This window comes from Chiloscyllium plagiosum, unplaced genomic scaffold (genome assembly GCF_037043375.1).
Source record: "Chiloscyllium plagiosum isolate Xiang-an unplaced genomic scaffold, Cpla_swu_hap1 HiC_scaffold_11, whole genome shotgun sequence".
NCBI lineage: Eukaryota > Metazoa > Chordata > Chondrichthyes > Orectolobiformes > Hemiscylliidae > Chiloscyllium > Chiloscyllium plagiosum.
Genome location: NW_028270149.1, coordinates 30,276,469 through 30,303,804, shown reverse-complemented (window position 1 = coordinate 30,303,804; position 27,336 = coordinate 30,276,469). Strand labels below are relative to the sequence as shown.

General features: G+C 38.8%; 1 protein-coding gene across 4 annotated transcripts in view; it reads right to left on the bottom strand.

The window, feature by feature from the left end:
• LOC122557335 (zinc finger MYM-type protein 3-like) overlaps positions 1–27,336 on the bottom strand; it is a 152,119-nt gene that overhangs the window by 43,527 nt on the left and 81,256 nt on the right. For 2 of the 4 annotated variants that reach the window (XM_087991949.1, XM_087991948.1), the window contains exons 10-14: positions 25,275–25,361; positions 23,273–23,423; positions 11,744–11,916; positions 8,351–8,516; positions 1,848–1,918 (exon numbers count right to left, since the gene is read on the bottom strand). In XM_087991949.1, the coding sequence (XP_087848075.1) occupies positions 1,848–1,918; positions 8,351–8,516; positions 11,744–11,916; positions 23,273–23,423; positions 25,275–25,361 (648 nt within the window). The remainder of the gene's footprint in view (positions 1–1,847; positions 1,919–8,350; positions 8,517–11,743; positions 11,917–23,272; positions 23,424–25,274; positions 25,362–27,336) is intronic. The other 2 variants (XM_043704937.2, XM_043704936.2) reach the window with 2 other exon arrangements.

The following is a 27,336-nucleotide window of genomic DNA, read 5'->3' as shown; positions in this document are numbered from 1 at the left end:
TCACTGGGTGAGATACAGTACTACTTTCACTCAAGACTGAACTTCAGGATGGGTCAGCAGGGATAATACAGGGCTTATGAAGGGGAGCAGCACACTGGAGAGTGGAATGTCTTCAAAAGAAAAAATGAAATGTCACTGAAGGCTAGATGAACAAGATCACAAAGTCACTGAAAACAATGTATTGAAATTCTGAATCTCATTCGAGAATGCAATCTATCCTTTAATAACAATAAAATAGGCACTGGTTATTACTTGAACTTATAAATACACAATTTCAAAGCTCTGCAATAAAAGGTATGTATTTTGTTTCTGGCCCAGCCACCCAAGTATTATTTCTGCTTTGGGGCTAAACGTGAATGATAATTTTACAGTTGATATGCGCTGAAAAGTGGTCTATTTTGTATAGTTGGGGCATGCTTATACTTCACCTATAGTCTTCGTCCAGCGATACAATTGAAATATGGAGTAGTTATTGGACTTCTCCCCTTTTCTAATTTAATCTCTATAATAGAAATGATTTCAAACCCACCAAAAATCCTGCTTCAATCATTTCCATTAGCCCTGTAATCTATCATCCCATTTGACAAACTAGGCAGAGGAAGACCAGAAACTCACTTCCCCAACTGTTACCACTCCAGTTTATCATTTCCACAAGAAGCTGTCAAATCAAAAGGTTTGAAGGAATGTTGTTTTCAAAAAGGACTCAATATAAACCAAGAACAAGTGCAGGAAAGGAAGGAACACTGAATTTATGCACCTATCCATATTTGTATGTATCTTCAGAATTATCTTCCATTCAATTAAAAGATTTGATTTTAAACAGTCTGACAGTCTAAGATCTTCAGTGTTAACGTCCCCAACCCTAATGCCCATGTGCAAGAGACTCCCAATAAAAGCAGTTAATGCTTTACAAACTGAAATACCAACAAAATATGCTTAAATACACAGTTCTGATGAAGAGTCAAATCTGAAACTTTACCTATTTTTCTCTTTCAGATGTTGAATGGCCTGCTGTACGTTTCCAGCAATTTTTTTGTTTTTATTTCAGATATTCAGCATTCACACTGCTTTTTACCAATGCTTTGCTGATTAACTCCTTAATAAATAAAAGTTATATAAAATAAATGGTTAATAATGGATTTGAAGGTAGGATAAGCACAAAGATAAATCAAATGCTCCATGGAACAGAGTGTTTCTTGCAGTGCTGGAACTGTGAAGGGCAGCTGACTACTTATGAACGACTAATACAAATACAAGGTAGAAATTGTGTTTTGTTCAACTATTATTGGAGACCATATGATATTTTGCAGAACTTTCCCTCATTTCAACGGTGGCATGGAATCCATCAGAGGACAGATTGTACACAGTCTGTGGAGGAAGTAAGCTTGATAAGCCATATAGCCTTTTCCTGTTCAATGCTTTCTTACATTTGTTCGTATCCAATAAGATTATGTATCCATTATACAAAACCAGAAATAAAATTTCAGTCTGCAGAGTAACACAAAGCAAAACAAAAATAAAGGATTAAGACTTAGGTGATTTAGAAATTATAAAGTTGTGATTTTCTGACCTTTGATGACATGTTCAATTTGCCTGAAATGTATAAAGTGCATCCAATTTCCATGGTAACTTTTTCTATAATGTGGGAACTATTGCTTTAAAAATTATGAGTGGAATATGGATGCACTTACCTTAGACATTCAGGGTTCAATCTCTCAACTTTTCAGTTAGCACCCAGAGCATGGGAGGAAGCACACTGAATGTGGAGTTAAAATGGTTAAAAAAAAACACTTCAATCCACTCCTGTGGTAGGTGGAAGATCATTCAAAACAAAAAACTTTACTTACTTCAAACTGCGTGGGAGAGGGAGTCGGAGAGGGAGTCGGAGACGTCGCATTCTTAGACTCCTGCGCCTCATCTGCAAACAAAAGACACAGATTGTTTGAAACAAACTGAGCCGATGTTTGTGACTGTGCACGTTTTGAGAGAGTGCGCACATCTGTGGGTGTGCATGTTTACAAAACTTCAGCAAGTTTTTTGTTCAAAAATCATCCACACAATAATGTGGAAACAATTTGAGGTCACTACTGCACATCTCTGTACTTGCACTAGTTTGCGCAAGTCGTGCAACATTTGCACGACGTACTACCAAACAGTTGCTGGGACAAAACAAACATGCCAATTACTTCTCATACATGTGTGTTTGAGACTTTTTCATACATAACTAAACAAAACAGTTAAATATTTTTGAAAAGCTGGCAGTTGAATGGAAAGTTCGAAAAGGGACATTGAGGTGCAAACTGATACCAAGGATTTGGATTTGAGGACAGCTCAAACCTATGGGACTTAAAGGATATATTCATATGCCACCTGAAAGAGAGAAAATGAATCTGGAGCAGTCCAACCAAGTACATCTCAGTTAGGAGCTCACCCATTAAAATGACAATTTAAGCCAAGATGGCTATAAACGGAGGTCTAAAAGAATCAACTGGAACAAGATTAAAATTGGAACTAAGTGATGCCATTACAACTCATTACACACATTGCATGCAAAGACCATCCTTCACCTGAACACCACAACAAAATAAACTAATCTACTACTTGTACAGACTGGAAACACAAATAAATCAAAACACATTTAACCAAAACCTTACATCCACTTCAAACTTGTGCACAGCTAAAAGTCATCAGAATGGGGGTGAGATGTTCAATATTGTGAATGGATGCATGCAGGATACGGGACGATATACTGCAGTATCGGTAATTCTTGTGTAACAACAATTTGTTAAGATAAATCTAGTTATAAAGAAAACCGGCAGCAGAAAACTGTGCAACACATCAACCTCCTTTCTGTATTGGGTGGCCTAGAGGTATGACTGCAAACCTTTCATCAAGTCCAACATTGGGAGTCCAAGAATGGTATGGTGGGGTTTGGTTTACTGACCAAAAGCTAAAATAAAAAAATGTAATTCTTAAAACAAAAACAAATTATGAGACAGAATTAGGTGAAAATTTGATTTAGTACTCAAGTCAATCTTTCAGAAATTCATGAATAGTACACGCAAAAGTCAAATAAGCATATTTCTTTGTCCCATTTTAAGATGTTACCCTATTTAGTTATTTGACAATATTTGCACAGCATTGTAAAGATTTCCCTCCCCTCTGACCCCATTTAATATCTTGTCTGTCCTTCAGGATGATTTGCAATCACTCCCAATGCTCTATAAATACCGCCTGACTGTAATTGTCCAAGCAAAGAAATGGTATAGAGCAGCTTAAGAGCTTTGTCTACAACTTGAGGTTAGCAGCAACAACACAAATGAAACATTGATAAATAAAAACATGCAATGTATGAAGAGTAGAGATGGTCAGGCAGTGGGAAGGCATCCAAGGAATTGTATACCACTCCCCGTTGGCAATCATGCTGGCAGAGGTCGGTAAAATTCTGCCCCAAATCTAGATTGTAACATAGGCTTTTAATATTAAAAATGTATATACAATTAGTTACACAGTTGATAAGATCTATATTTGAAGGCAGTAATTTGAAGGCAGTAGATAACTAATTACTGTCTTCAAATATAGATCTTACCAACTGTATAACTAATTGCATGTACATTTTATGAGAACTCCAGTTGACCAGGAACATAACTGGACTTGTCATAATACTATGGCTCAAGGGTTCTTGCAGCGCAATGGTAGTGTCCCTACCAGTGGGACAGAAGATTGGGGTACATGACTCACTTCTTCCTGACACATTATAACAGGTCTGAACAGGTTGGTTAAAAAAAAAATCTATAATATGAGCAATATCTATAATGGCTACACAGGCAGATCACAGTTTTGGAATCCTGCAAAATCTATCATCTACAAGGAACAATGTTAGGAGCATCGTGCAATGCTCTCCACTTGTTGGATTAATGAAGTTCCAACATCTTGATCCACGACAAGTCAACCTGCTTGACTGGAAACCATTGAGCAGCTTAAACATTCACTCCCTTCACCAAAGCAGAATACTGTACTGTGTATAAGATGCACTGCCGCAACTTGTCAAAATTCTTATAACAGCGCCTTCCAAATCCTGACTGCTACATCTCAAAGCAGATATTTAGGAACTCATATTTAGGAACTCCTACAAGTTCCCCTACAAGCCGCATATCATCCTGATTTGAAAACAGTAGCAATCCTTGATTGTCACTGGGTCAACAGCATTGTAGGTGTACCTTATAGATTGCAGCAATTCAAAGTGTGGCTCCTTAAGGGTAATTATAAATGGGCAAAATGTGCTGGCCTTGTAAACAATGTTCTCACTTCATTAGAGAACTTTATTGTACAATACATTCATTGAATTTGGGGTCATAAACATCTTCTTAAGTTGTTCCCATTACAACTATCAGTGCCATATGTATAATCATTAATACTTCACCCTAGAGCTTTAACAGCTCAAAATGGTGTCCAACTTTGGAAAGTAAACCCAAGATAGTGCTGGTTGGTTTTCTACATGGATAGTACATAAAAACATACATAAAAACCATGCTTTACTCCCCTGATATCAGGGTTACACTTACTGACATATGCAAAGCCATAATAATGAATTAACTTTAACTCATCTGTATTGCTGTTCAAGGCTGATGTTAGTACCTATCTTAGCTCAGAATAATTTCAAACCTACATTTTATTTTTCAAAAAGATTACTTTCAAAAATCTTTTTAACAAGATTGCTTTTGTTTGTTTCAAGATTCAGATGAAGTGACCATCTGAACCGTTGGAACAAATGAATACTTTCCCACTCATGTCCAACTATCTATAACCTTGCCTCTAATATTACTATAATGAAACACATAATAGAAAAAAATAAAACTGTTCAATGCATATTGATCAGCATTTGAAAAGACTAAGTATATGCAAACATCCTATGAATTTTTCATTAAAAAGATTCTGATGGAAGGTTTATATCTCAAAGGTTCATATCTTAGATCAAGTTATTTCAAACATAATTTTCTTTTATTGCTACACATGCATACATACAGCATTATAGAATACTTATTCAGCACTCATTCAACTGCAAAGACTGCTAAGAGATGAAGAACTCAATATTTTTATCAGTACAAGATAGTGCATACTAGCCATGAGTCATTGCAATTGGAGTCAGGAGAGAAGTGAAGGTACGAGGTTCGATTTTTAGCTTTCGGACAAAGCAAAAGATGAAGTAGAAACACAGCCAATATTCCAATATGCCAGTCCATAATCTAGCAGATCCTGTATGAAATGTTTATAGTGAGGACCAGTGGATAATTTAGGCAAGAGTCTGATATTATTATACGTCCTACAGTCAGAAATCTCACCAATTTTCACATTACTTAAACGTTACCCGTGGAATTATACACCAGGGTCTGCAACCTCAGCAGAGTAGATTAGTAAACCAGGGTAAACCTTAGAAGATTGTTTGGAAGTATTACAAAACCAGTGAACTAAATGTTTTAAACAACACTAAGATCTGCCCAGAAGAAGGTGTTTACATTAATAGCTGCATCTTTTCAAAAGCTGTCTACTTGTGTTAGTGCAAGGACATCTGTGCAAGTGGAACTTGCAACTGTGTACACACTTGATGAAAATTTCTTCATTTTAAGAACTGCAAGCGTGAATCACTAACACCCATTAAAATTTAAAGTAATCTACAGCGCAATAAAATTAACACATTGTAAAAGCAGAAAATGTCTCATTTCATTATTTTAGCAGATAGTTTAATTTGAGATTAAACTGCTTAATCTAAGGCAAGCACAAAAATCTTTTGTACATTAGTAACTCATTGCAAATTTGGAGGTTATGAAGTGTAGTGAAGAAACACAAACTACCAACACATGAGAAGTATCACGTTGGCTCAGTGGTAATATAATATAATCTAAATAGGAGCAAAAGTAGATCATTCAGCCCCTTAAGCCTCCTCCAACACTCAAAATCTTGGCTGATCTGTTGATTCAAATTTCACATTCCCATCTACCTACAATAATATCTGATATCACAGCTAACAAGAATCTTTCTTCGTGTGTCTTAGAAGTACTCAATAACCTTCAGACAGAGTGCCACAGTCACACAACCTTCTTCAGTTATGCCCTAAAAGGGTGACCTCTAATTTTAAAACAGTATCTCAAGTTCTGTACTGACCCAACATCTTTTCCATGTTCACCGTGTGAAGACCTTCATGGTCTTTGATCAAATAACCCCTCACTCTTCTAAACTCCAATGGGAAAAAAGCCAAGTCTATCCAACCTCTCTCTTAAGAGTATGCATTCCAGTTATCAATTTAGATGTCCTGAACTGCATCCAACTCGTTTACATTGTTCCTCAAATAAGCAGACCAAAACTGCACACATTCTTCAAGATGTGATCTCACCAATACCTTGTACAACTGAGACGTAATATCCTTATCTTTAATACCTCTTGTTAAACAAGATAGCATCTTATTAGCCTTTTTCATTACTTGCTGTACCTGCAAATTACATTTTTGTGACTCATACATAAGAACACCTCAATCCTTCTCCATTTCAGAATTCTGCAATCATTCTCCATTCAAATAATATTGTTTTCATACTTCCTGCCAAAGTGAATAATTTCACACTTTTCCACATTATACTGGGAACTGAACAGATTTTTGCCCACTCACTCAACTTGCTTGCAGCTTCCTTATGTCTTCTTCACTTCCTATCTGCCTTTGTGTCATCCATGACTTGAGCTACTAGATCTTCATCCCCATCATCTAAATTGTAAGAAGTTGAGATCCCAGCCCAGACCTCTGCAAGACTCCATGTCACATCCCTCCAATCAGATAAAGGTATGTATACACTTGTTTCCTGCCAGTCAGACAATCTTCAATGCATGTCAATGAGTTACCTCTGCGTTGAACTTTTATTTTCCACACTAATCTTTGATGCTGCAACTCATCAAATGCCTGCTAGAACTTAGAGTCTGTTCTCACATCAAAGCTGGAAAATCAAGCTCAAACTCCGCCTTAGAATGACAGTGCATAATCAATATTGACACATCCAGTGAAGAAATATTGCATTAAAGATATTGGGTTTTGAATAAAACAACAGATGGAGGTTTGCTTACTTTGCCTAATCATTTAAAGTTCATTTTGAACGGGCTAAATTTCCCACTTTACCAGTCAAAAACAAACCGTAACCAGCAGAGTCAAAAACAAAATCAAATGTATTGTTATTCTTTGAGGTGTGAGACTGTGTTGTAGTCAAATTGCTTGATATAGGATAATAAGCTACATTTCCCAGAAGGAATTCCTTGACTATGAGATACTTTAGGAAATCTTAAGGACATGGAAGGTCTCCAAACATAAAAGTTCATTCTTCCACCATACTAAGATCACACAAGATTCACATGACATGAAAAGTTGTCTGTATGCAAAACACTAAACGTTGATTTACTTTAATATAACAAGGACTGTAAGACAATAACAGTATCAACAACTGCACATCCATTTCAGCACAAGGTATTCAGTTGTCAGTCTGGCAATACTGCTGTAGGACAGGACCAAGAAAAGATTCACTTTATCTTGAGGAGAAAGTGGAGGCAAGCACCAGTCAGGAGTCAAGATGATACAGTTTATCAATAAGTTTAACGTTCTCCAATCAATGAATGCAACCAGGTAATAAAAGGAAGGGAAAAACCTTCTTGACAGGGAAAACTTCTTACAAGCAGATGTGTAAACAGCACATGGCAATTTTTATCACAGAGAGAATTCAAATTTTTTTGGAAATTCATGGCAGTCATGCTACCTCTTCCACAGAATAAGAAAATGTAATGATGAGCAAATACATGCGAAAATGTAATTCTAAATGTAAAAAGCCTGGGAGGACCGACACTTCAAAAACTACTTCCAACTTTTGCTTTATCTAAAGTATTTATATAAAGAGTAAAATTATCTTACTGGCTGAAATCATTCTTGCGCATGTTTCTTCCTCAAAAGACACATTTATCACCACGTTAATCTCTCAATTTATTTGATATAGGAGGTGCTTTCATCTAGTATCCAATACTGAACACATGGGACAGCAAAGCCCTAAATAACTACTACATGATTATGCCAAGTAAATGAAGAATGACCTACAATGACACATATACTGCAAGTTTACAGAGATGCACAGATAACAGCTGATAAAGCAAAGATTAGAACTTGCAAACATCAGCTAAGAATGGCTAAGTGGTCACATCTCAATGGTTACTAATAGCTAATAGATCAATAACTATAGCAATGCACTAGTTGATACACTGATGCCATTTGCTGTACTAGTGTATCACGTCCACTGCCTACAACATGCGACTTTCTCTACCCACTTACTGTTGAGTAGACTTTCAGGTCCCTTCTGCGTCGCTAGATTGGGTTGGTTTTGCTGACTGTAGAAGCGCAAGAGGCACTGCTGGTTGCAGAAGTGTTTAATTTCCCCGCGCCAGTGTACCGTTTCCAGAAGCTTGCCCTGACGTTTGCAGGCATGGCATCTGGCTACCTGAAGGACACAGTGAACAATTAGGAAGCAGTCACCTTCTGCACCCAAACAAACATGTTGCACAAGGCAGGTCACAGCTGTTAACACAAAGCATGGAACGAGAAAAGGGCCATTCAATCCATCAAGCTTGTTCCATCCACAGACAGTGTACAATCTGCCCTACCATGGGCTTTTATTCAATGACCTGAGGGAAAGTTCTGCAAAGTTTCTCCCTGTCCCAAGAAGGTTGAACATGCTTCCACAATATCTATCCAGAGTGACTCAAACCTGGCCAGATGCTCTCCGCAGATGACAGTTTCACGGTCCCAGCGGCACAGGAACCATTGTTTCCATGGAGCATTTGATGATCTCTGTCTGCACCTAACTAATCTTTTATCGCATTCCTAGCCAGATACTTATCCAGCATTTTTTTTCTGACGGAGTTCGATACCATTAACTGCTTTTGCCAGGAGTCTGTTCCACAGATCCATTACTCTGTGAGGAAGGGGGGAGAAAAGGTAAGATTTGTAGGCAAGTCTGAATGACAAGATGGTGAGATTCCATGTCCTAAATACAACATCATCTGTAAGAAAACATTCACGCCTCTTAAGGTTGGCTGCATAATCCAGATTCACAATGTGCCTGTGGAGAAACAGTGGAAGAGTTTTTTTTTAAAAAACCGTTAAGGTAGCTAAAGTAAGGATATGCAACATTTCAAGAAAATTCAACAATAGTACAACTTGTAGGTTTTTCATTCAAAGCTTTCTCCTTTTCGACAACATTAAAGCACCGCAAAATAGGAATAATATGGTTCACCACACGGTACAACACCATCTCTCAGATCGACGGTTCTCATCATAGTTTTGACCTTTTGGAGTTCTTCAGTTAAGCAGATTCTCCTAGAGCTCTCACTCAATTCACTCGTACCTTCACAGACATACTGGCAGTAGAAGTGGACTAAAAATTATTCAACTATTTAAACAAATAATTTGGCAGCACATGCAGCCATATGGCCCAAAGTTCTTTTGCTGGGTTTCTGAAAAAAGCCATGTATTTAGTCCTAATCTCTTTCCCTTAATCTAATTTTTATTTTTTCTTGTTTATATTCCTGTAACTCTTTTGTGAAAAGCATTCAAATACCATAATCGGTTGCCCAAGAAAAGGACCTTCGTAACATTCCTCAATTCTAAGCCTATTTGTCACATTTCATGTTCCTTTGGTGCACCCTCATAACTGACATTATTGTAGTATGCTTTTGCCATATCCTTTTCTGTGGATTTCCCATTCTTCCACAAATTTGGCACCCAAAACTGGACAGATCATCCCAATTGCAGCATAATCAGTTATTATTGTGATTTACATTCTTATGCCTCTACTTCTAAAATGCATGATTCTTCACTTTTAAAATAAAAAAAATTAAAACTACTCACCTTTCTAATGGTTCATATACATGTACTGACAATTCTCTGCACTCATTTACTCTGTTCAGAGTTTTACAGTTAAATATACATTTTCTCTTATCCTTCTTTGAAAAGTAAGCTTATTCTGTGTGAATTTTTTTTCTGGAGACCTCCAAGCAAATTAACTAAGTTCTCAAATATTGTAACTTCTCTATCTTTTGACACTGACATACTTAAGTCTAGAGCTGAAAATGTGTTACTGGAAAAGCGCGGAAGGTCAGGCAGCATCCAAGGAGCAGGAGAATCGACGTTTCGGGCATGAGCCCTTCTTTAGGATTCCTGACTTGCTGCGCTTTTCCAGCAACACATTTTCAGCTCTGATCTCCAGCATCTGCAGTCCTCACTTTCTCCTCGAAGATTTTTCATACTCAAATCTAGGTCTCATATTAAATACAAGACACGCACCATACATAGCTTTGAGAACAACCTGACCTCAGGTGACCACACGTCAAATACACATTACGAATTACTCTCACGCTCCTGTCTTCTTTCACTTCTCTTTTTGCTATTATTTCAATACCTTCATCAATCCAATCAGTGTTTCAACTCCTGCACTAATAACCTTTCATTTCTTCCATCACTCTGAAAGCCAAATGACCAGTTTAACATCTACTATAGGGATCTGTTTACAAGATCACGGATTATCTTGCTAGCTAGCCTTGCTAATATTTTGCTTAGATTTTCTAAGCTATGCTTGATGCTGTAGTTCAGCATCTGTAATTTCATCTCAGCATGCTTCTCCAAACCCTTTCACAAAAGCAAAACAGTGCAGATGTTGAAAACCTGAGATTGAAACAGAAGTGCAGAAGAAACTCAGCAGGTCTGACAGCATCTGTGAAGAGAGAAACAGAGTTAATGTTTGAGAGTAATATGAAGAAGTTTTGAAGTCATCATACTGGACTTGAAACATACCACATTTGCTGAGTTTCTGCAGTCGGCATTATTTTCCATGTCCAATTTCTTAGCTATTCCTGGAATTACATTTAGGACATACCCAAAAATCCCAGTGTCTGTATCCAAATCTGCCAGTCTTTCTTTTAGGTTATCTGAACTTGTTCCTTTTTGCATTATTAAATTGGCTTTTGTTATAAAAGCAATTTAGTTTTCCTTTTAACTGTTCATTCTCCATAACCGTGTATGTCAAGGACATTGGATGGAAAGGGAACTTAAAATTAATATCAAAAATTGTGGCAAAGAGAAACAGTCTCACATTCATTAGCTACAAAAAAAACTTCAACACCTTGTTCCACAGTGAAAAATTCATACAGCTATCATAGCTTTATGAATCACTCAGAAAATTGTGCTGCAGTAACTTGAGTGATTGGATAGATATAATGAGATTTTCAACGAACAAAAGAGTGGAAATAACCAAAGATTAGAACAACACAGGCAAATTCTCAATCTAATGCAGATCTGAAATTATTTTTATTCAAAGTGCTCGATAGGATATTCATTTTTTAAACCTCATACCTTATCATTTCCACTGAATATTGCCTGGTATAGTACAAGCTGCACAAAACAAGAAGGTGCCACATTCAATCTACAATAAGTTTACCTTCCCCCCCCCCAGGGCAGTCTTGTGAGCATTTCATTTTGACAACACCCTTGGGGTGGAAATAAAAAAATCTCCCATAACAATCCATACACTCAGTGAATCACAGGTTTCTAATCTACAGATGAAAAGCCTTGAAGTTCTTTCAACCAGAGGTGAAAGAAAAGGAGGAAAAAAAAATGTGAGGGTGAATGCAAGAGCCAGAAAACTAATGATATGCAACTTTTCCTACTGACCTTGAAGTACCACAGTAGGTATTTGCTTTTGCATTCCTCCCCACAGAAATCCCATGTATTTCCATCCAGCTCTTTGGTCACTGCCCTCTGACAGGTCTGGGAACAGTAAGCACACGTGATGCAGCACAAGCCCAGGTTTTTGGTAAAGTCCTGCTTATAAAGAAGCACACAACCTGCAGACAATGCACACGAAGAAAGAAAATTAAAGTATGTCAAGAATAATGCAGCAAATCAATTACAGCCAAAGGCACCGAAGAAACCAATCGCCTAGTTTTTATAAGGATAACTCTTTTTTCACAAATGATCTTCTCCCTAATTGATTGTCCTTGGAATTTCCACCATTCTCACACACAGATAGATTGCCTGTTCCCAAACAGCACCACACAGAAATGTCAACTGGGGCATCAACAAGTGGAAAATGCAGGATTGGGAAGGAAGTGAGCCTAGTCAACTGATGGGTCACACAAGGTCAGTGGTAAAAGAGCATAAACATCAGTAACATCTCCAGAGCACTCTGCAAACAAGAGAACATTCTGTTGGAATGAAAATTACTTCCAATTGTGTGAACAAAAGATTTCTACTTTGTAAGCTTGCCTCCATTTATCAAATTGCCAAGCATTTACGACAGAGAACTAGAGTATTGGCCAGGAAATACTTCATGTTAAAAACCAGGTAACAACCATTCATATTTTAATGCATAGACATGAATAGTCAGTGCCAAATATGATCAAACAAGGGTCATTATAAAAAGAAACACAAGAAATCAATGTACAACACTCCCTACTTTAAACATCAGATGGCACTTCCAAAGCTAATAAAAAATATTTGTACACTGTGGTTGTAAAGAATGCTGATGAATAGACAATTTAGACATGACAATAATCTTCTTTAAACAAAGGCACAATACTTCAATGCATAGATTCAACTTAAATTATTTCACATAATGCATTGTTATGCCTTCCTTTAGTGTTCCAGTTACAATTGCTTCAAAAAACAACACTGCTGACTCTAAGACTAAGATGAGAAGTAAATATCATGTTAACCAGAGTGGTTCATTTACATTTCAGTTGTAATAAATTCTCCTTTAATTCAGGAAAATCACAATATCTAAACACACTGGAATACTGGAACAAAACCTGATCTCTTATTTTACGGCATTTAAACTAGGTGTGCATATGGGAATGCTCCCAAATTGATTAAACTAATGTACAACAAAGTCATGGAAACGAGCATGTTCGCAGCCTTCACTTCTGCAGAATTAACTGATATCATCCAGAGAAGCATCAGAGATGCAAAAATTTGCTTCCACTCTGAATTAGCCAAGTGGAGTGAGCAAAAGCTTCAGACAGCTCGTGACCTGTACTGAGTAAAGAATAATATGCAGATATTGAATGAAGAAAAGATTCAGTTCTGAGGAAGTGTCACTGGATCAGAAACATTAACTCCAATTTTGCTTCACAGAAGCTGCCAGACCTGCTGATTTTTTCCAGCAACTTTTCTTAAAAAAAAAGATCACTGATGGTGAATTTATCCCCACACACACTGGAACACCAATGCTTGCTCCTCTTGCTCTCCAGTTGACAAATTGGCCAACATTCACTCACCATAGACTTCAGAACTGCAAGTTGACAACATTTTTATTTTTTTTTAAAAATGTGATGAGCAGAAAACAGAGGGACTAGGGATCAAGAAAACCTTAGTCTACCTAGCCAAGTTTGACTTAATGTCATAGATTAACCTGGGTGCTGTCCTCTTGAGGGAATTAAAAAATGGAATTGATATTGCATGCTCAGCTGGTAAGGTCACTTCTGAACCAGATAAACCTGTACTAATGTATATTTTTCTGAAACGGAATAACTAGGGCTATGACCATATAAGTCTCAAGAAAAAAAAACATATAAAAAAGGTGCAAGACAGTAATTATTTTCCAGAAAGACAAAAGTAAATATTTGACAAGAGAGCTTCACAGTGGGACGAATGCAACTAAAGGTACATCATCAATGCATGAAAAACAAAAAAAACATAAGAAATAGGAGCAGGAGTAGGCTATCTGGCTCTCCAAGCCTGCCCCACCCTTTAATAGTTCCATTTACCCATCTGCTCACCATAACCCTTGATTCCTTTACTGTTCAAAAATCTATCCTTGCCTTAGAAACATTCAACAAGGTAGCTTCAACTGCTTCACTGGGCAAGGAATTCCATAAATTCACAACCTGTTGGGTGAAGTAGCTCTTCCTCAACTCAGTCCTAAATCTGCTCCCCCTTATTTTGAGTCTATGCCCATTAGTTCTAGTTTCACCTGTCAGTGCTCCTATCTTATCTATAATACGTGCACAAAGTCACAGGCAGGGTTGAAGGCAAGGATGAGAACTTAGGTTCAATGGTGAGGGGTCTTGAAGTCAACACAAATCTGCAAGGACGAGAATGACAGGTGACTGGGACTTACTAAACAAAAAATAAAGCAAAGAACTGCGGACGCTGGAAATTACAAATGAAAACAAAAATTGCTGGAAAAACTCAGGTCTTGCAGCATCTGCAGAGAGTAAGCAAGAGTTAAAATGTTGGGTCTCGTGGCCCTTCTCCAGAACTCAACTGGAAAACATTGTCAAGTTTTGGATCAGATGGAGAATAGGAAAGAGTGCAAAGGACCTCAGTGAAATCAGATTTAAAAACACAGTTAAGGGTTCCAGCAATGAAAGGCTATATTAAGAATTTTTAAACATAATGAATAATATCTGTGAGGCACAAGTGGAAGGATAGTACAAACAGACGAGATAACAATTTCTTCAGTGGCAATTCGATGATTATTTGAAATGGAAAATATTTCAGGGCTATTTAGAAACAGCAAGGGAATGAGACAAATTGGAAAATGCTAGCACAGGTATAATGGACTAAATGCTTGGTGCAGCATTTTTCTATGATGTAAGCAATGTAGTGGGTGAAATAAACTGATATCTTGGTTTTTAACAGGTTAAAAATTGGAAATCAGGCAGTTACATGGCTTGACACGGTCTGAACAAATAGCAAGAGATGGGAATGAAGTCAGCCATTAACAGGAAAGGAACATATCTCAGGAGGGACCACAAACACCAGGTTTGGTCATTTGATACTCAGTTGTAAAGTACTGACACCAATCAGGCAAACATATCAAGGTATAATTCCTCGAGACACACGAAACACGAGACTACACAAATGTGAACAATAAAAACCATTCAGTTGTGCTGCAACTCTCAGTGCACCACTTTCTGCACATATTCAGTTGCACTCTCTATGTCAGAGTAACCATCTCTATGTTACAACAAACAAGTTTGTTTTATACAGATGAACAACAAAGTTCACATTTAGGTCTGCGCGGTTCTCGTGTCTAGTTAATGCTTTCAGTGACTGTTCCCTTTTTAATCTGTTTCCGATTACAGTAAATTAAAATGTAAAATTATGAAATGTCAGTAAATGAGATTCTCACATTCAATGGCATTTTTAAAACATCAGGAAGACATTAATTTATATAGTCATAAAGATGTGCAGCACAGAAACAGACCCTTCAGTCCAACCCATCCATGCTGACCAGATATCCCAACCCAATCTAGTCCCACGTGCAGGCACCTGGCTCATATCCCTCCAAACTCTTCCTATTCATATACACATCCTGGTGCCTTTTAGATGTTACAATTGTACTAGCCTCCACCACTTCCTCTGGCGGCTCACTCCATACACATATCACCCTCTGCGTGAAAAAGTTGCCCCTTAGGTCCCTTTTATATCTTTCCCCTCTCTCCCTAAACCTATGCCCTCTAGTTCTGGACTCCCCCAATCCAGGGCAAAGGCTTTGTCTATTTATCCTATCCATTCCCCTCATAATTTTGCAAACCTCTAGAATGTCATCCCTCAGCCTCGGACGCTCCAGGGAAAACAGCTCCAGCCAGTTCAACCTCGCCTTATAGCTCAAATCCTACAACCCTGGCAACAGCCTTGAAATTCTTTTCTGAACCCTTTCAAGTTTCACATCTTTCCGATAGGAAGGAGACCAGAATTACACACAATATTCCAAAAGTGGTGTAACCAATGTCCTGTATAGCCGCAACATGGCCTCCCAACTCCTGTACTCAATACTCTGACCAATAAAGGAAAGCATACAAAACGCCTTCTTCACTATCCTATCTACCTGCGACTCCACTTTCAAGGAGCTATGAACTTGCACTCCAAGGTCTCTTTGTTTAGCAACACTCCCTAGGACCTTACCATTAAGCGTATAAGTCCTGTTAAGATTTACCTTCCCAAAATGCAGCACTTTGCATTTATCTCAATTAAACTCCATCTGCCACTTCTTAGCCCATTGGCCCATCTGATCAAGATCCCATTGTAATCGGAGGTAACCTGCTTCGCTGTCCACTACACCTCCAATTTTGGGGTCATCTGCAAACTTACTAATTATACCTCTTATGCTCACATCCAAATCATTTACATAAATGACAAAAAGCAGTGGACGCAGCACCGATCCTTGTGGCACTCCACTGGTCACAGGCCTCCAGTCTGAAAACAACCCTCCAGTCTGAAAACAACCCTCTACCACCACCCTCTGTCTTCAACCTTTGAGCCAGTTCCGTATCCAAATGGCTCGTTCTCCCTGTATTCCATGAGATCTAACCTTGCTAATCAGTCTCCCATGGGGAACCTTGTCAAACGCCTTACTAAAGTCCATATAGATTATATCTACTGCTCTGTCCTCATACTGCAGCACAGAGGAACTACGCAGTGCAGAGGAAAATCACCGAAGTATTGAAAAAGAATGGGTCTCAATGAACACAGTCCGCCGATTTCTCAGCAACAAACCCAAACAAGCTTGTGAGACATAATTTCCTATGCGCAAAGCCATGTTGACTATCCCGAATCAGTCCCTGCCTTTCCAAATACATATACATCCTGTCCTTCAGGATTCCCTCCAACAACTTGCCAGGCTCACTGGTTTATAATTCCCTGGCTTGTCCTTACCATCTTTCTTCAACAGTGGCACCACATTAGCCAACCTCCAGTTTTCCGGTACCTCACCTGTGACTATCGATGATACAAATATCTCAGCAAGAGGCCCAGCAATCACTTCCCTTGCTTCCCAACTCAATCAAAACATACTTCACAAAAAATTAATTATCCAATGTGGGAATCAAAACTATGACCAGTGTGATTTCAAGTCTGATTATATTCAAAGTGAGCTACCCAGGATATGCAGAAAGTCCTTGCACAAATCTTAACATAAGCTGAGAGAGGGGTTTATCCTCCATTCCAATGTCTATCTAATACAATAAACGCAAAGTACTGAATGGATTTAAAACCTAATTTAGGCAAGCTAGATGCATAGATTAAACATCTAACTTTCACTCTGTATATTCTGAACAACATTCAGACTCCTGTCACTAAACAGAAATTTATAAGGACCAAATGCAGTATGAGGGGAGTGTGGATGTTCAACCATTTCTGATGCTTTTCTAGCCAGGAATTACAGCGCAAAAAAAATCCTGTCTTTCAAACAGTGAGAGCACAGGATCAAGCAAAAAGCAGCTTGGAGGAGCTGAATAGTTGAGCAGAGCCTTTGGGATTGAGACGTAGTGGAAAACAGTTTCTTCATTAATGTCAAAACACTTTTCGAAAACCAATAAGGTTGATGCATCACGATGGAAGTCAGACGGTAGCATTACAGACATAGATCAGGGCAGCGCAATAACCCTCACACAACAAAAACTGAATGAGTTTTTATTACAATATTAGTTTTTCAGCGAGTGGGACAGAACTAAGTAGTAACATCACGTTATGTGATTGACAGGAGCCTGCAGATGAGTTGCTGGAAGGACAATTCTAATTTACAGGTGTTATGACAGCCATCATGTGGTTAAGAATTGGATAAGGGAAGGATGCAAACTGTTTATGGAACAACAGGCAAGTGATGAGAGATCCGAAACAGAGGGCGGAACAGTCAGAAGAGAAGTTTGAGTTGGCAACACCTACGTGGATTCCCTTCATCTTGAAAATAAAGAAATTAATAAGTCTTCACATTTGTACAGAAGGCAAGGATTTGAAGTGGTGTTCAACCCTGTTAGTTGTGCTTGCCTTCCAAGAACAGAAGCAGAGTGTGCTCAAGATGCATGAGGGCTGTGGGCAAATTTTCCCCAGAGAATCCCCAAAATACCTGGAAAATTCAGTCATGGGACAACCAGAGAACAATTAGTGGATGTAGGTTTGCTCGCTGAGCTAGAAGGTTCATTTCCAGATGTTTCGCCACCATACTTGGTAATATCTTCAGTTGGCCTGTGGGTGAAGTACTGCTGATGATCCCTGCTTTCTATTTATATGTTTGGGCTGGTGATGCCATTTCCTGTTCTTTTTCTCAGGCAGTGGTAGATGGGGTCTAACTCGATGTATTCGTTTAGAGTGTTCCGAATGGAATGCTATGCTTCTGGGAGTTCTTGTGCATGTCTCTGTTTGGCTTGTCCTAAGATGAATGTGTTGCCCCAGTTGAAGTGGTGCTCTTCCTTATCTGTATGCAAGGATACTAGTGAGAGGGGGTCATGTTGTTTTGTGGCTAGCTAATGTTCATGTATCCTGGTGGCTAGTTTTCTGCCTTTTGTCCAATGTAGTGTTTATTACAGTTCTTGCATGGTATTTTGTAAATGACATGAGTTTTGCTTGTTGTCTGTATAGGGTCTTTCAAGTTCATTAACTACTGTTTTAGTATGACGGTGGGTTTGTGGGCTACCATGGTGCCAAGGGGATTGAGTAGTCTGGCAGTCATTTCTGAGATGTCTTTGATGTAGGGGAGAGTGGCCAGGGTTCCTGGACATATTTTGTCTGCTTGTTTGGGTTTGTAGCTAAGAAATCGGCGGACTGAGTTCATTGGGTACCCATTCTTTCAAAACATTATTTCAATAAGCCAACATACTGCAGCACAGAGGAACGACGCAGAGCACAGGAAAATCACCTATACCATGTATAGAAAAAGAATGGGTCCCAATGAACACAGTCCGCCAATTTCTGGACAAAACACATCCAGAAACCTTAGCCACTCTGCCCTACATCAAAGACATCTCAGAAATAATTGCCAGACTACGCCACCCCCTTGGGATCATGGGAGCCCAGAAATCCACCAACACACTGAAACAGCAGCAAATGAACTTGAAAGACCCTACACTGACAACAAGCAAAACCAATGTCATTTACAAAATACCGTGCAAGAACTGTAACAAACACGACATTGGATAAACAGGCAGAAAACTGGCCACCAGGATACATGAACACTAACTAGCCACAAAAAGACATGACCCTCTCTCACTAGTATCCTTACAAACGGATGAGGAAGGACACCACTTCGACTTCAAACACATCAAGTTAGACCCCATCTACCACTGCCTGAGGAGAAAAACAGCAAATTACATCACCAACCCAAATGTACAAGTAGAAAGCAGGAATCATTCAGAGGCCCACTGAAGATGCTACCTAGTAGGGTGACAAAACATCTGGAAATTAACTTGCCAGCTCATCGAGCAAACCTACATCAGGAACCTCAACCTAAGCTCCAAATCTTCTCAAAACTCACTAAGAGAACCATTACCTCTGTATGTGGAACATTAAAAATTTAAAGGTGGGGTTGTTCTAAAAGTTATGACTTTTAGTGAAAATTGAATTAGGTTCTGCAGAGCATTTCTTAGTCAAGAGAAAAAGATGAAACAATATATCTGTTGAATTACTTTACTACCTGTATTTTAAATTGCTAAATTCCATCACTGCAAATAAAGAACTAAAAATAAACCAAACTGAGTGGGAAGTAACATTCCACAGTACTGTACAGGTTCCAGGCTCCAACTAGAAAAGCTAATGTCTCAGAATAAACTGCACTGACTAACTTCTGCCACTAGATGGTAGCCAGGCCCTCAGTTTGAAGTCAGGAGGGAATGTAGGAGTGCAGCCAGGAAGGGGGTTCTCATCGAGTGACTCAGAGACATACAGCATGGAAACAGACCCTTCGGTCCAACCAGTCCATGCCGAACATCCCAAATGAAACTAACCCCAGCTGCCTGCTCCTGGCCCATGTTCCTCCAAACATTTCCTGTTCATGTACTTATCCAAGTGTCTGTTAAATGTTACCCCTTTGCTCTGAATCTGTTCTTGTCCTGTGCCTATCCTGGGGAATGTTTGGTAGGTAGAGTGTAGAAAGAACTTTATTCTGCTGACAAAATCCAGAGTGTATCTAGTTTAGTTAATGAGCAGCTAGTGAGACAGTGACACATAGTGCGTAATAATGGCACTTTAAATGATGGGGAGTTGATATCATTCCACAAGTGCAACCACATGACATGACATCAAGCTCGAACTCACTTCACACTTTGCAGTCACAGAGAATGTTGCACTTGGCTGGGTGTCTCAGTCTAATAACATGCTTTTCCTGGACTCACCTACAGTGCAGTAAAGGTCAGCATTACTTCAATTTCTCCGAATAACTTATCATTCATCTTGTGAAAGTGTTGAGTGAGAGAAGAACAAACGTCAGATGCAGTTTCCCAGCAAGCAAGCTATAGTTTATAACAAATAGCATAACCTGAGAAGCCCAGAATGGGGAATGTTCCTCGGGCAAGTGTCAGAGGGGCATCAAAAATCCTAATGGTATTAGTGGTAGCCTAGTGTTATTATCACTAAACTATTAATCTAAAGACCCAAGTAATGTATTGGGGATTTGAATCTCACAATGGCAGGTGATGGAATTTGAATTTGATAATCTGAATGTAAATGTGAAGCAATTGTCAGAAAAACCTATCTGGTTCATTAAAATTTTTTAGAGAAGGAAATCTGGGATCCTTACCTGTTCTGGTCTTTAGAATTCTTCAGATTTATAGAATCACTACTGTATAGAGGTAGGCCATTTGGTCCATCATGTCCGAACCAGCCCTCCGGACAGCATCCCATCCAGACCCACACCCCTACCCTATTCCTGTAGGCCTGCATTTCCCAAGGGTGGTCCACATAGCCTGCAAATCTCTGGTCACTATGAGCAGTTTGGCGTGGCCAGTCCACCTGATGTGTGCATCTTTGGTCTGAGAGTGGAAACCCACACAATGTACAGGCTCCAAGCAGACAGTCGCCCCGGAGTGGAATTGAACCCGGGTCCCCAGTGTTGTGAGGCAGCAGTGCTAACCGCTGAGCCCTCTTGGCACCCTTTACATGACTCTACATCAACGTGATCAACTTTTAACTGCCCTTTGGGTAATTAACAATTGGCAATAAACGCTGGCCTAGCAACAACACTTGCATCTCAAGAATGCATTTTTTTTAAAAAGTGACCTGGAAAATGAATATCTCAGGCAAGAGGAAGTTGCTTCACACCAGTTTTGGGTATTTTGACAATATTGCTAGTCAATGTATCTCTACATCCATCTTCACCTCCTAACCCTCAAAGTGCATAGATAGGAACTTGTTGGAGAATCATCTTACAGAATCCTGGGCCAGGCTAAGGTGACTGGCAATACACCAGGTTAGCAAGTGATGGGCATGCTATCAGAATCTGGAGTACTGTGTCCAGTTCTGGTCATACAGTTATAGGAAAGACATTATTAACCTGAAAAAGTTCTGAAGAGATTTACCAGGATGCTGCCGGGTCTGGAAAGTGCAAGTTATTTAAAGGCTGGGACTTTTTTCTCTGGAGCGTAGCAGGTTGAGAAGTGACCGTATACAGGTTTAAAAAATCATGAGCAGTTAAAGATAGGTGCCTTTTCTCTGGGGTGGGGAATTTCAAGACTAGGAGGCACAATTTTAAGGTGAGAAGAGAGATATTTAATAAAGACACGAGGGGCAAATATATTGTGTTGTTTGCATGTGGAATTAACTTTGAGGGGTTGAGGTGGAACAAACTAGGAAACAAGGCTTCAACAAACCAAAGCTAAGAATCAAGGCTGGGCATGACTTCTTCACTATGATCAGAGCAGAAAGAAATGAGTATCTGAGATACACGCAGTACAGTACTGGACAATGATTTATTATGACAGTGGACACTCAAAATGCATACAAATATGCTAATGTGAAAATGCCAATTCAAAGAGTGATCAAAACAAGCTCCAAAGAACAAGCAACATTAAAATGAAATATTGTTCAAAAGACTGCATGACATGAGGACCAGCTATACGTGAGATGGAGATGCATCTCCAATCAGAGGCTTATAGCAAAATGTCCTATCAGCAAATGTGGGAGAGAGGCAGCCTGTGATTGGAGAAACAGAAAGAAGGGGAGTGTGGCAGTAAGCAAGGCTTCTGAATGCCTTGGAGTAGGAAGCATCACTGGTGAGGCTGTAGGAAGTGCAGGGAACCAGGACAGCCAGCCAGAGGTGGCAAGGCTGAGAACTAGAGTATGTAATTTTCAACTTTTCAATAAAGGAACATTCAGCTAACTCAAAACCAAGAAAAATTGACGTCACGAGTGAATTCCTTGCAAATTAATGTTTCATCTGTAACTTATGGCTGCAGAGGTTCATGAACTACTATTGGGGGGAACAGCAGTAATGTTGTGAACACAGCAATATAATGAACAATGTGTCAAGTAGATTGTTAAATAAAATTGTTCAGAATTAATCTTAAATCGATAATGTGTAAATACATTTCAAACCTTTTCTCATGCTGTTAATTACTGGAGGTGCATTTCCAAAGTTGAGACAAACATGCAACTATTTAGATGTGTCCTCACCAGTATGTAGAAAGTGTGTTTGATGTAAATGTCTTTTGTCTAGAGCAGTGTGTTAGATTTTAAAATTGTTGCTAACTTGTCTGTGTGGTGTGGGAAATTTAAGTTTTCCTTTCGCATGTGGTTTTAAGTTTGATGACAATGATTATTGAAGAAATAGATGAATTCTTCTAATAGTGCTTGTGTGTGGGTGCAAATACCCCTGATGCCATAAAAATATATTATAAAAATAGTATCAAATAAAGGAGTTGAGAGATGAAAAACAAGCAAATAATAAAAAACGTCCTCAAGAAAATCTCAAATGAGCCCTCGAAACTAAAAAAAAAGTTGTGCTTGGTAGCAGATGATGTGAGGGTAACTGTACCAAGAATACATTACTGTAATGCTCCACATGGCTGTGCCAGAACTTGTACTACCTAGTTTAGGAAATAGAATTCATACAGCAAATATGATCATTGTCACTGAAAATGCAGGGTAAGGGAGACATTTAGTAACAACAATGAAAGTAAAAAGAAGGCAATCTGCAGATGGAACTGCCATCTTTGGTTTGGAAGCCTTCCTACCCGTATAAGGTTAAAAATCACACAACACCACGTTATATTCCAACATAACATTGGAATCTTTCAAGATGAAGAGGCAGTGCTCTGAAAGCTAGTGCTTCCAAATAAACCTGTTGGACTATAACTCAGTGTTGTGTGATTTTTAACTCGGTCCACCCCAGTCCAACACAGGCACCTCCAAATTATGACCAACAGTATACAGGTAAAGTTGATTAATTATTCATCTGCATGGGAGTGCCGTGCATGTTTAAGGTCATACCTTCACTACAAAAATTTTTTTCTACTCCTGAAAACTTAATCTTCTCATGCAGTATCTTCTCCTGCTTGCAATATTCACAGACGGACACAACACCATGCAGCCTTTTATAATCTTCACAGCATACCTTACAACAAAACTGCCGAACACTGCCCTAAAGAAAAAAGAAAAGAAAAAGTGAATTCCAGTTCAAACAACGAAATAATAGATGTCTCATGAATTTCAAAGGTATGTATTTCCCCAGTTTTCAAAATAATTTTTTACTTTTCTTTCAGGATAAAATCTTTTAAACCAAAGAGCAAACCATTCAATTCTATCTCCATTTAATCAGTGGACAAATCCAGGTAAATATACTGCATGCTCAAACTCAATTGTTACAATGAAAGGAGCAGAGCTGACAATACACTGCTGAGCTTCCGTGCCCTGAATCTAGGTGTGATACATTTTCCACCCCAGGGATACAATGTAGATTGTTTGGTTCAGTGGTAATCCTTCTGTCTCAGATCAAAGTCCATGCTTCACCTGGACTTTACGAGGCAGTCTGGGGTGACACCAAAACACTGCTGTCATTTCAGAGATTTGTCTTTCAGGTGCTCAGTTGAGGCACTGTCCAATTACATGGTGGTATTGGCAATAACACTCCCCTCAATCTGAGGCACATGAAAGCATCCATTCTTCAACAAACATAATCAAAGCAGACTATTTGGTCCTTTATCTGCTGTTTGAGGTTTTTAGTGTTGCAAATTCACTGCTTCTCTTAACTTTTGAAGCCCAGAAACTAAAACAGATAAAATATAACAGTTGCAGAGCAATTTAGAACACTTGAGGCTATAAAAGGCTTTTCGCACATTAATGCAAGTTTCCCTTTTTTCTCCTGGTACTTTATCTGACACATCATTTACCACTGCCTTAATTTCTTCATTTTTCTAAGGTTAGACTCGCAATTACAGTACAACCAACAAAAAACAAAACTACGTCAGCTGAACAAAGTTCAGTACTGGGAGTAGAGAAAGAGAATAACACCCATGACCCAATATCAATGTAACATAACATTTTAAACACAGCAACAATTATAATTAGATTGCAAATTTCTTGGGAAAGCCAGTCCCTGGTTTCACCTTAGAAAAGGCTAATTTCCAGACAATGTCATATTGTACTTTTACAGAAACGACTGGAAGCACAAACTGCAAAGAGATTTATAAACAGTCGCTGTATCTTCCCAGATCTTACAAACTGAAGTTCTATATAAAAGAATTGTTGTGGTGTGGTTATTTGTTTTCAACTTGGATCAAATTTTCATGCAACAGACATGCTTTATTTTTAGCACAGCCAGGTGCAATTCTCTCAGCTTTCATACTCAGAAAAATGTAATTCTCCACCGAGTTCTGGCATTGTTTGTAAACGCAGCCCAAGAATAAATCCAAATGCTGATTGACATTAAATGCTGCTGCAAATTTTAAAAGATTTTCTTTTTAGGTTTAATAATATGTGGAAGGTAGCCAGAAACTGCTGAACTTTATCTTAGCTAGAATAAAAGGATTTCAGGACATCACAAGCAAACAAATCAGTGGAGACCTGGCAAATGAGAGAGAACCAAGAATAGTGTCACTGTATGGCAACAGTACTTCAGGACAAACTTTGCATTCCATATTTCCAATCAAACCGAACATTTGTCATAGCACTTTTGAAGCATACCAATTTGTAACATTGCAATGGTTTCTCATTAAAGAATTTGCATCTCCTTCTAACTATTCTGTTCCCTCCACCCACCACAGACCACCACTCCACCCACTTCATTTTTGCTCTCCTCATCAGACCATTTCATTTAAATCTTTCCCTTTTGTCAAATTAGAAGCTTTTCCATTCTGAATGAATATATGGCAAGAAAAACTTGGCCCATTAGAATACAATTACCCAATTCAGAATGGAAAGAGCTATTACCATCTAAATATGAAAACATACCTTTCAAGTATGGAGTGCCCAAACAGATTAACAGTGCCCTTACCTGCCAGTCCAGTATTTCTGGTTTCCCAGTGAAAATATTGTGGCAGTATGTGCAGTTCAGTTGTATGCTACCTTCAGGGCTGGACTGCTGTTGTGAACAGAAATATAAAGCAAATATAAATAATTACTCAAATGTTATGAAATAAATGCCTAATAATACAAACTTTAGTTGAAGCATTGTGGTTTTAAACAAAACTGAATTCCCTCTCAAACAAGAATGACATGTTTCTATGAATTTTAATGGACAAAATAACCCAATAAAAATACACTTAGTTTTAAAAATTACTAACTGCACTCAAGTGAACCACAAATAGCATGCAATTCCTCATCAATGAGACGATGGCTGATTTGGTTATCTTCAACATCACATTCCTGCTTTAACCCCATCTCCAATCCCTGATTGGTTGAATATCAGTTTACAAAAATCATTAATGACACAGCCTCCACCACCCTGTGCAGCACAGATTCACAACTCTCAGAGAAAAGATTCCTCTTCAGTTCTGCCCTAATTTGGCAACCCCTTATTTTGAGATTCTGCCCTCTGGTCCTAGCCTCTTCCTCAAGGGCAACAACTCCACTGCATCTACCTGGTCAATCCCCTTAAGACTCTAATATGCTTCAGTATGGTGGCTTCTCATTCTTTTAAACTCCAATGAATACAAAACAAATAAAGCTCTGAATGGTATCCCTTCAGATAAATAAACTGAAGATTCTGCCATGGTATCAAGCAGTACAGGTTTATTGGGTTTCACAAACATTTCCAAAAATGTTATTAGAAATTGAACTTTTGTTTAGTGATTCGGTTCTACAATGCACTAAGTGTGATAGGTGGAAATTATATTGAGGCAGTCAAGAGGGCATTTGATGATTATTTAAATGCAGACAACATGCAAGGGTACAGTAAACAAGCAGGAGATTGGCACTCAATCATGTGGTTCACTTGGAGAGCTCAGGTAGACACAATGGGCTGAATAGCAATACTTCTGTGGTTCTCTGATTCAGCTCCAATGAAAGATCAACCACCTAAAATATCGACTCCATTCCTCTCTTAAAACGCTGTCCCATCTGCAGATGCATTTTCAGTATTTGCTATTTAAGTAAATGGCTACCTCCTTATCCAGTCAGATAGAACGAACTTTACTAAGATATGCAGAGCCGAGACAAAAGGTGCTACTTTGAAAGTTAAATCGATGTCAAATCATGAACAGAAACAAAACAAAAGGATATGTGAAAATGGAATGAGAAAAATAAAAGGGTTGAATAAATAAAAATAACTTTATTAAAAATCCATTTTTAACTTAAAAATCCAGTTATGATATATTGGCATTGCTGTCTAGACTAGTAGGACAGTTAGGAGTGAGCCAAGGACTTTGCTGTGGGTCTAGAGAGCGGTGCGAGCCAGACCAGGTTAACATGGCAGATTTATTTCCCTAAAGGAATTAGTGAACCAAATTGGTTTTTACGACAGTAGACAGTGGTTACAAGGTCATCATTAGGTTAGCTTTTTGTTCCAGATTTTTATTGGATTCAAATTTCACCATTTGACATGGCTGGATTCAAATTAATGTCCCCCCAGAAGAAGGAATTGATACTGGTCACTTATAAAAGATTAGATTAGATTAGATTACAGTGTGGAAACAGGCCCTTCGGCCCAACAAGTCCACTCCGACCCGCCGAAGCGAAACCCACCCCATACCCCTACATTTACCCCTTACCTAACACTACGGGCAATTTAGTATGGCCAATTCACCTGACCCTGCACATCTTTGGACTGTGGGAGGAAACCGGAGCACCCGGGGGAAACCCACGCAGACACGGGGAGAACTTGCAAACTCCACACAGTCAGTCGCCTGAGGCGGGAATTGAACCCGGGTCTCTGGCGCTGTGAGGCAGCAGTGCTAACCACTGTGCCACCGTGCCGCCCACAAGCAGTCTTCAACATCACCAAGGTCGTTTAGCAGTAATTAAGACTTGCCACACTATCAAGAATTTTACATACACTAGATTGCACAAATTTGAATTGCTTCAGGCATGTTTGATGTGTACTCATTATGAAAGGATCC